Raw genomic sequence first — 10,775 nt, 5'->3', positions numbered from 1 at the left:
AGCCTTTGTCGCCATCTTGCGGCTTGTTAATGTAACTTAATTAGCCCAAACTGCCCATATTTCCCCAGTATACGAATGCAAGACTTAAAAAAGCAAAAAAAACAAAACAAAACACAATACTGTTGATTTTGATAACAAAGTAACTTTTATTGTATATAAAAATACAAGCTGTTTGTCTCATCTCAGCCTCAGTGTGCAGCAGACAGAGAGGACTGAGTCATCAGTAGTACTGGTGTGATCAATGGCGTTTGTCTGACAAGCAAACATTCAGCAATGAAAACAATCTGAATCACCACACTGATTTTGATATGCCAGACCCAATTCCACCACCGCACCTGGCGTCTGTGTGACAGGAACGTGTGCAAGACAGCACCACTTGAGGTTCAAGTGTGAAATTAAAACCTAATGATAGACTTCAGTGCAAAAAAGAAGAAAAGGAACAAAATAAAGACAAAAAATGGTAACGCAATTTAAATACATAACATTCCAGGCGCAAAGCAGCATCAAAACATTAACACTGAAACATACGATATGAATGAGCAAACATTCACTGTAGTGTGTGTGTGTGTGTGTGTGTGTGTACACAAGGATTGGACTGTGGTGTAAATCACAGCTGGCTCAGCATCTGCAAAAATGTGTGCGAGTGAAGCGAGGCTGTCATCTCATGTAGTGTGTAATAGCTCGTAAGATGTAAAGAAGTGCCGCCTGTAGCCGGGCTTCCATCACTATTAGGTTGGCATGAACCTGCACCCAAAAAAAAAAGAAATGAAAAGAAACATGTCATTTCCTTCAGTTCACAAGGTGACATGCTGTAACACTTCCTTCTCTGATGACATTTAAAAAAGGAAGGACGCGCTGAAATGCCAAATGATACATTAGTTGATTCTGAGGGTACCAAAGAGAGATGACGTGTTAAAATGTCAAATGATACGTGACTGAGGAGGCCAGGTTAAGTGCCTGTTTGAACTTGTCATACCTTTTCAGAGTGTCTGAAATGTCTCCAGAAGGAGTGGTAAATGCGTGCTGTGGTCTGCTCGGGGTGACAGGCCATGGTTTTTACAAACACCTTCAGAGAGCGTTCCAGCAACACGTTCACACTGCCGTAGTCGTAATCATCGTATCTGGACATGCGGAGTGACATAAATGTTAATGCTACAGTAGAGAAATATTAAAGGTGGCTGAACTTTTGCGTGGGTGGCACCTTTACACCCACCGTATTCCATAAAGACAGTGGATGTAGTTCCACAGAGCTTTTCTTAGAGTGTGAGTATCCACGCCTTCATGCATGGCCATCCTGTGGTAGGTCAAATTGCACACAATCTGCAAATTCACATTATAGTTGCTCAGTTCATTCATTTTATAACTTTATATACTTTACACAATGAGAAGATCACCTCCTGTAGGCCATTATACAGAATACAGATTTAAACACTTCCAAAAGTGGCTTCACTTTCCAGACCTCCATCCTTTATATACAGTCTAACCAAACCGGGCGATGCTTGTAAAATTCACAAAAGAAAAATGAGCTGGGATTGGTGTCAGTCATTTGTTTATTTACCGAATGATCTGGAATAAGTGCAAATAAAAAGATTTCGGTGTATTTGCAGTCTACTCTAAGCCAGGAAAACTCTTTTCTACAATACACATGTATTCACCACCCACTTCTCTTTCCTGACACTAAGCAGTTTTATTTCAAGTGTATAAACAAACAAGGAGGTCAACAATATCTCCTCCCATTCTTAGTCTCAGCTAGGTGAAGTAGTGTAATACGCACTTCAACAGATAGACCTTTCATATCACCCACACATCAGCCTTTGGTGAGGGTACCTGGAATTTTTCATCCAATAGCTGGCCCATGTCTGGCAGGAGCCTGTTGAGCAGAGAGAATCCATGGTCCTCCCATGAATAGTCCTACACATGAGACACAAACATTAACAACGTTACCGTCTACAACACAAGGCACACAAAATCAAGGGGTGTTGCTCACTATAATAAGTTTGACATAGATTTTAAAAAAGGAAAAATATGCCTTAGCAAAAAAATGCTCCAAACTACCTGTGCTCGCATGGTGGGTGGTGCCTGCTCTCCTCTGGGAGCAAAGTCCTCATATCTGAATTCTTGTTCCTCCACAAGACGCAACACCAGGTCAGGTGGAGCGCCCCTCACCACCGCTAAACAAACATCGGAGAGGAAGTGGTGAGTCAACAGGTGACAGAGCGACGCAGGGGTAAACAGTCGGATCTGTACCTGTAGGTATGCTCTCACTCCTCTCCCTTTCAAAGCGAGTAACCATCTCCTCCTGTGTGCACTCCTCCTCCTGCTGCTGCTGCAGCTCCACCATCCTCTTCATCAGCACCTCCACCTCCACCGCTCCATCAGCCAGCTGGAGAAGATCAGATAAATGAAGTTGGGGCTTTGTTGTTTCAGTGCGTGTTTACAGTTTTCCACCCTCCTGTCATTTTAAGCCTGTTAGGCCTAAGATCAGAACATCTGTTTGACTCACCTCATGCCTGCCGTCCTCGTGAGCGGGACTGTGCGCGGGGCTGTGAGGACTGTGAGAAAGGTGACTGGGTGATGGAGGCTGAAAGGTGTAGCCCCCAATGTGGTCAGGTTCTGGGTTTAAACCACAGCCCCAAACGAACGAGCACAACGAGTGAGCGTGCGCCATGAGCACCACGGCGTATATCAGTTCAGCCAATGACCAGCGAGGCTCTGCTCCAGGGCACACCAGTTCCTGCGGGGCAGATAGGCAGATGTCGGGCTCATGCAGTTTCAGACTGTGTGTTTGCTGGGGGTGTCACCGGTTTGGCATTTGTTGGTGGTTTGATTTGCCTGTCTGCACTAGAGATAAGCAGCATTATCTCATTTAGCAATTTCCCTTAACTGCAATTTTAGACAGTAGAAAATTCTACTGGAAGCACTATGATACACTTAAACTTTAAGAAGATATCAATCAGTGTTATGTTCAATCCTGTTAGATGGTTCTGAAGTTTGCTTACAATTTAAGTGCCAATAACTGTTGTTAGTCCTAATCTTTTAAAAGCAGTTGCAGATAGATTTTTGTGCATGCCGACAATGTGGTACCTTGTAGAGAGAAACAACACATGAAGAAAGCTTCATTTAGGGTTTGCTCAAACTAGTCACCCAGTGCTACACCTGAGCACATCTGACCTCCGCGGTCAGTTTGTCTGACTCAGGTGATAAGTGTGCTTAACTGTGCACGCTGAAGTGCTTAAGTAGTGAATCCAGGCACGGTTCAGTTGACCTCCGTTGTGATACACATCTGGGGTGACTGTGCCAAAGAAGGGAACCCCCCCCCCCCCCAAAAAAAAAAAAAGATATCACACTAATATTGTCATTGTCAATTCTTTTGACTATGATAATGAAAATCAGATATTTCACTCTCACAATCCTGGGTATCAGATTTAAAGAGGCGGAACTACACCTGTCTGTGCTGATGCAAAATGATAGTGTCTGAAAAAAAATCAATCTGCTACTCTTTATAGGGAAGACAATTAGGTGTTTACCACACAGGGAATAGCGGCTGAGTCACTGAGGGAGTGAGTTTGGATTCAAGTCAGAAATTAGAGTTGGAGTAAGACACAGGGAGAGAGTGGGCGAGTGGGAGATGTGTCTGACCTGGATGTGCTGCTGCGTAATGAGCCAGGGTCTGTGTGCCAGCAGCTTGTTGAGTGTTTGCAGGCTGCGGAGTTTGGCGGGAGCGTGCTCCAGGCCGCTTAGCCAGCTCTCCTCCCCTCCGGCCTCCAAGAAGCCTGCGCTGTGCTGCTGCACCAGGTATGAGCAGTGGTGCCGAGCTGCAGCCTGCGAGACACAAAGAACCGTCCAAGTTAACAGCAAGGAAGAGAAACTCTAACCCTGACCACTGAAAACAACGCTTCACATATTACACATGTCTGTTCACATATCTGTGTGTAACAAATGCATAATGCAGAGGAAGTGTCAGAGGTTAAAACAACACAGCTGAACTTGCACAAGTGAGTGCAGTGAGTGGTATTTCTAAAGTGTTACGGGCTGCTAATGTGATGCAATATTGAAGACGCATAGATCGCATTAGCAGAAAGGCACTAACAGTCTTTGGATGTCCTATTGTCTTGCTATGAAACAATTTCTGGATGTCCCTGAAGGTTTCATTGCCATTACTGTTCAGTGACCATTACCAAAATGTGTGTTATTTGCCAACTGAATGCAGATGTTTAAGCATTAAGAATGCGACCTTCTAAATACTCTATTATACAAATATATGAAGTCCAGAGCAGCCTGAGCCTACAGCTGCATTAATAAGGAAGCTTCAGGGTCATGTAATCCAGCCATAACTATTCATAGTTTTTAGTCACTAACTAGCCAACTCGCTACCCTTGCCTTCACAACCAATAAGAGACAGTTAGTAGTACTGCAGGACAAAAGTGTTGGTTTTTTCTTCACCTGTCTCAAGCTAAGACCACTTTGATCATCTATCCATGGCAGAAAAACTAAGATATAAAGAGAACTGTGAATTTTGGGGACTTCTGATGCATATTCTGCCTCTGCAGCTTTTTCAAAAAGTCCCTGATAGTGGTGACGTCTCTCCCAGGGCTCCAGTTTTGTGACATCTACCTATATCTTGTAAAGAATCCCTCAGGTTGCACTGCTACCAGGATGAAAGCTTTCAAAGTACGGACTGGAGGACGATGGACCAGAGTTCTGTTTTGCCCTCCAGGTGGCTGTGTCCCAGTAGCTCTGACGTCAGGTGAAAACTACAAATAAGTTTTATCAAAAAAGAAAGTTTCAGACTAATCTTAAAAGAAGAGAGGGTGTCTGTCTCCAGGATCCAAACTGGGAGCTGGTGTTAGGGAGGAGCCCCATATCTTTATTCTACTTTTAGAATTTCTAAAAGTAGAACTAGGAATCACAAGTAAGCCCGTAGTCTGACAGAAAAAGTGCTCTGTTGAGATAACATGACACCAGAAGGTCTTCACGATATGATGGAGTTCGATTAGTCCAGATTTTATGGTGAGGAGAAGAATTTTAAATTCAGTTCTGGCGTTAACATGGAGCCAGTTAGAAGCTAATATGAGAAAAACATATTCACAACATTCTGATGATAGGCAAGACAAGCATCCAAAATACGTAAATACATAACAATGAAAAACACTGAGAAATACTGGAAACAGCCAGTGCTACCTCTCAGCGTCCTAGTAGACACACCTATGGTATCAATTTCAAAATCCTATGTCGCCTTATTCTCAAGTTGTTCAGTCATTCACAAGATTTTCAGAAAACCTGACCTCTCACCTTGAGGTCAAGGTCACTGAGAGTCGAACTCTTCAAAGATTGTTAATAGAAGCATGTATGGTATCAACTTCAAAATCCTTGGTGTCTTCCTTCTCAAGTTTTCACATTCACAAGACTTTCAGGAAACCTGAGCTCCGACCTTGACCTCGAGGTCCAGGTCACAGATTCAAACTCTTCAGAGATGTTTAGACACACCTATGGTATCAATTTGAAACTCCTTCGTCACTTCGTTCTTAACGTTTATAATCTTGGGTGTCCACATAGCTGTCCGTTCAGTGGGGTGACGACAATATCCCCATCAGCCTTTTATGACTGAGGGGTAAAAAGCAAAAAAAGCAGGAATTATGTGATAATCCACTGTAATCTGGTATTTTTACTTAGTTAAAGTTCTCATTTGTTTTTGTTTTGCTTTTCCCTACACATTACTACGTGTCACGACAAGAAGCCATGAAGCAGGAATTCTGGAAAGTCAAACATGTGGTGGTTTAGAACTGTTTAGAACGCCTGCAGCATTTAATAACAATGTCAGTATTTAGCACCAGTTTATTGCTATAGCAGGAGGAAGCAATACAGTTTTTATTGCTGTGTTTATATTTCAATCTATCCCTACTGAAAACGGACCATTAACATCAGTGCTTGCTATTGTAATGCTCTAAGTCAGACTTCTAAGGTCCCAGAGAGAAGACAGAGGACAACAAAGGACCTGAGCCTTAACACAGTCATTGCCATCAGACAACACATAAGTGTGTTTCCATAGCATTCGCACTCATCAAATGCTCAGAACTCGTACCAAGCATCATACATCAAGTCCACCAATATTACCCACTGCTCTGTCTAACTAGTACATCAGGCCAATTAAAGGTTCTGGTGTTTAAAAACTATATTATAAAACTTTATTACGGCAATACTTAAGACCAGTGAAGACAGAAGAAAAGACACAAGTACCCCCTTAAATTTAAGCACAAAACCCCCCTAAAAAACCCCAACTCATCCACAGTCTGTTACTTGAACAGTTGGGATGTTACTCAAATAATATCTACTCTAAGATTTTGTTTGAACAGTAGAAAAGATTAAATGCAGACCAAAGAACTATAATCATTTTGTATCAATAATCGTCTTTGACAAAACGATTTAACCTCAAGTGTCAGAACTACTACGATGGAAAAAATCTAAAACAACAATCTCGTCTGTTTGAGAGTGAGAATTTACTTTGATGTTCACAATTGTTATTTCTTTATTTGGTTCATCGTGCATGCACATGGCTGCAGTACACATACATATGATTTATTTTTAAGGAACTACATATACTATTTCACATTTCTCCTACAAAAGACCTTAAAGGATGCTGAATAGTGTTTTACAAACAGTCCAAATTATGACGAAACCCCATTCAAATCAATTTGTCAGCTTTCTGCTGAAAGGTAATTAAAGTTGGAGGATACATCAGGATCAGGATGTCACCGGCTAAAAAACATTTTTCTTACCATGACAGCAATGTAGTGTCTCCAGTGACGGGGCAAGGGGCCGTCCATCTCCAACAAAGCATGCTGGGTCTTTAGGAAGCAGCAGAGGTAGGCTGGGTGCATCGCCATGACCATGGAGATGTGATCCACACGCCCCAGCGAAAGAAAAGACTCAATCAGGACATCCTGGTTTGGCCCTCCTTTTAAAATCTAAAGAGGAAAAAAAACCCAAAAACAAACCATAACTGAATCCTGAGTAAACTTGATTAAGGTTCCTTCTTCTTTATGAAAAAGAAAAGAAAAAGAAATCTGAATGAGTCACATTATGAGCTAAGACATTATCAGCCACTAGCTTTGGCAACTCAGCTCGGGTGTTGCATCTGTCGAATGCAACAGGCAGTGTAGTATTGCAGCAGAATAAATAACATCATTTCAATGAGCAAGTCTGTTAAGTCATTACGTATGTCGGTTTCTAAAACGGAAAATAATTTAAAAATAAACTTACATAAAAAACCCTGTGGGGAAATAAAATGTAGGCCAATGGAGATTCAAATATATTTAAGTTTAGAACATTTTTTTATTTCAATTATATTTATATGAAAAGATTAAGTTCAAAGTGACAGCTGTTAGTTCATTGTGTTAGCAGCCTGAAACAAGCCCTGTAAAATCACAGGATTAGACATGAAGGCCAGCTGTGTGCCACTCTGACATCAACCTGAGGGGGAAAAAAACAATCTGGCATCTGGAGAGGGTGCAAGTCTGACACACAAACAATGGAAATAGCAAAAACATACTTTTAGTATTCCGGAAACACATTCTTTTTTATTAAATTGCATACACACCTCTTTTGCAGGGATAAAGGCACTTGGACCTGAGGCCAGAGCCCGAGGTACCTCGACTCCTTGCTCCTGGTAACAAAAGAAGACACAAACAACACGTAATTATCAATCAGTTTGTACTTGATTATTGCTCTGGTTTATCAAAATTTCAGTCAAGATTCCAATCAACCTTAAAGGATTCATCTTGTCTACGGAAATCAACCTCAAACGCAGTTCATTTCTGTGACTGACACGCGAAAAATACCTTTTCAGACTTTTTCCATGCACAAAAAAAGTTTACCATTTTAAATATTTACATTTATCCAAATCGCTGATATGCTTATATGAAATATGTTCAGCTTAACAACGCCTCAGCCTCCTTTAGCTTGCCTAGACCTTCTTTGAACCGTAACAGGACACCCGTTTCGTAACTAGCACGCTTCAAACTTCCACGTTTAACCAAAACACGCGTTAAAACTCACCGACATCAGAAGCTCGGACGCTAAACGTTGCCCTGTTTGTTATTTTCAACACAAATGAAAGGCGTCTAAAGCAGCCTGCCTTTTTAATTTCTAGAAGCTACACTGGGCCGTGAAAGCAGTCGGGGGTGTGTCTGCTGGTGGTGTGTTTTTCAGGCACCGGGAGGGGGCGTGTCCGGCCCGGTTGTTTGTGCACACCGCTGCAGAGTCTTGCATCACCTACAGTCTGATGAAACCAGCAGCAGTCCGGTAGCAATAAAAATCACCATCAGCTGATGAGAGAGGTAAACCTACCCTTACCTAACCTTATAACGTCATCATGCAAAGCAAAAGCAGTCCTCCTGAGAGTACCTAAAAGTCCTTTAATGGTACAAAGGTGCCCGAGCGCTATTGGAGTAAGATTTTTCCCTAGCTGTCAGTTAATGCGGCCTGCAAACCTCACAGAAGAAGGGGAAGCCTGTCGGTGAATTGTGCATGCATTACCTGTGCGGTCCGAAGGAGCTCGACGGCTCTCTCCCGTACTTCCTGCAGCGGACACGACCTGGACAGCCGGAGCAGATGCAGAAGAGTTTGTTTACTCAGTCGCTCCGAGCCGTGCCGGTCCAGGTCTAAACACTGGAGAACCCCCTGGCTTAACTCCTCCAGAGCCGCTCTCCGCTCCCCGTCATCCCTGCTGCACAGTCGCGCTAAGCTCTTCGAAGTCGGTCCAGCATCGGATTCAGACTCGGACCGGTGGCCACACGAACGCCGAGTGGCGGGAACTCCTCCCGGCTTGCTGTCTCCATTAGCCTGGCAGGTAGCCGCGGGATTACTGGCCATGTCCCGGAGCACCTTGGTAGAGCTGAGCTGCCTGTCGTTACCGAGCAGCAGTTAGCCTAAAGTATTAACTTAACGCTAACCCTTAACGTTAGCTGAAAACATTTATTCTTCTTCACTGACACAACCTCGAGGTATCTGCCGACGGTCTTCTTATTTTTACTGCGCAATCGTCTGCTTCGCAAATCATTAACACCGACGAACCACCTTCAGAGAGCGCCTCCTTTTTTTCCCACCCGGCTTCCTGACAGTGAACGCCGGCTGCCGGCGGTTAGCTCGCTACGCTAGCTCACTGCTGTTAGCAGATGCTGCAGACTCTTTCAGCCGCAGCTGTGACGATTTCCGGTAATGAAAACAACGCGAGCCGCTGATTTATATTTGGACTGAGCATCGTGGACATAATGCCGAGTTAAACTTAAAACTATCTTGCGTAAGGCACCGGGAATAATGGAGAGTTTTCACACGCTCCTTCCGCTCAGATCTTGGCGAGCTTCCCCCGTGCAACGTCATCGTGACGTATGCGCAACTTTCCTGTGATAAACAGCAGGCGGCTGTTGTCTCTTTAAATGTTACCAACAGTAACAGTGTATCCATAAGTGTCTGTTTTCTCTTTTCTTTTCAAAGTGAGCATGTGTTCGTTTCAGGCGTTTTTTTTTTTAAAATTTTATTTCATTTCTAATGCCTTTGCTTATACTGATAAACAGGTTGTAGTCAAGATGATACACGAAGGGATATATATATATATATATATATATATATATATATATATATATATATATATATATATATATATATATATATATATATATATATATAAAATAAAATAAAAAAATCACCTGTTTTGCAAGTATTCTTATGACTCTGCTTTATTGTACCCACTCTGTGTTCTACACTGTAATCACTCCAGTCTTTTTTTTGGACACATAGTATATTTGTAGAACTATTATATTATACTTTTCTGCAATTTCTGCTGCCATCTTGGCTAGATCTCTCTTGAAAAAGACATTATTGATCCCAATTAGTCTTTTTACCTGGATAGTATTTTGTGTTTAGTAATTATGCAAGCTGTAAACGTACATCAATTACCAAAGCCTTGAGCAAGGTCATAAAATTACTGACATTACAAAAATGAAAAAGCTTAAGTTTAATATTTAATGTGAAACAGACATCAGTGTTAATATGCATAATGATGATATAATTACTTTTATCATTTAGTCAAAATCACTGAAATTAGATAGTAGATTAACTGATGTCATTCTGTTACCTTCACAACTGCAACAATCCTTTAATTATACAAGAACCCAGCACTTTACCGCAAACAGCTCGGACTTTGTATTGGACATTGCCACCTGGGAAGTACCTAAAATGTCTGTGTGCTGAATCAGGTCACTGAGCTAATGTGTGGCAGACCTGCTGGAAATATCAACCTAGTCCTTCTGGTCCTCTGGAAACCATGTTGTGGAACGTCTGGGTTTTTCCACAATCTTTTATATTAAAGTAACTAAAACTGTATAAATTATATGTGCACAGTTCTTTGTGTCTGTATGTGCACGTGTAATTCTAGCGTGGGATATAATGGTTTCACAATTTTCTGTTTACTTCCTGAATCACCTTTATTTAGGAAAATAAAAAGAAATCAATGATGTGTCCTTAGTATCAGACATATATCTTATATTAATTTACCTGTATATATCATATACAATGCAAGATAACTTTTGTGAGGATGATAGGAGAAAAAAATGAAGAAGATGAAGGAATAGGGAAATATGACAGTGACATATAAACAGACAAACAAGTGAAGGTGATGTGCTGCTTCGTTTGACATGACAAGACACACACTCTCTGGGGTTTCAGGAACTTCAACACTGGCAGCAACAAAGAAAAACCCTTCAGCGTTCCATCACCGT

At 41.9% G+C, this 10,775-nt stretch overlaps 1 protein-coding gene across 2 annotated transcripts; it reads right to left on the bottom strand.

Moving 5' to 3' along the window:
- Positions 1-126: 126 nt before the first annotated feature.
- On the bottom strand, positions 127-9,523 carry sesn2 (sestrin 2). 2 transcript variants are annotated; one of them, XM_065470961.1, is made up of 11 exons: positions 8,536-9,523; positions 7,598-7,663; positions 6,777-6,965; positions 3,640-3,822; positions 2,504-2,734; positions 2,248-2,383; positions 2,056-2,171; positions 1,828-1,911; positions 1,214-1,320; positions 977-1,121; positions 127-744 (listed from the first exon to the last, which is right to left on the bottom strand). In XM_065470961.1, the coding sequence occupies exons 1-11, from the start codon at positions 8,869-8,871 to the stop codon at positions 658-660; spliced, it is 1,680 nt and encodes a 559-aa protein (XP_065327033.1). In that variant the 5' UTR covers positions 8,872-9,523; the 3' UTR covers positions 127-657. The 2 variants fall into 2 exon arrangements, with proteins under 2 accessions (XP_065327033.1, XP_065327035.1); XM_065470963.1 differs by lacking the exon at positions 8,536-9,523 and adding an exon at positions 8,056-8,139.
- Positions 9,524-10,775: the final 1,252 nt, after the last annotated feature.

This window comes from Pelmatolapia mariae, linkage group LG22 (genome assembly GCF_036321145.2).
Source record: "Pelmatolapia mariae isolate MD_Pm_ZW linkage group LG22, Pm_UMD_F_2, whole genome shotgun sequence".
Taxonomy (NCBI): domain Eukaryota; kingdom Metazoa; phylum Chordata; class Actinopteri; order Cichliformes; family Cichlidae; genus Pelmatolapia; species Pelmatolapia mariae.
Note: the sequence above shows the minus strand (reverse complement) of the source record. Positions and strands in the feature narration are given on the sequence as shown.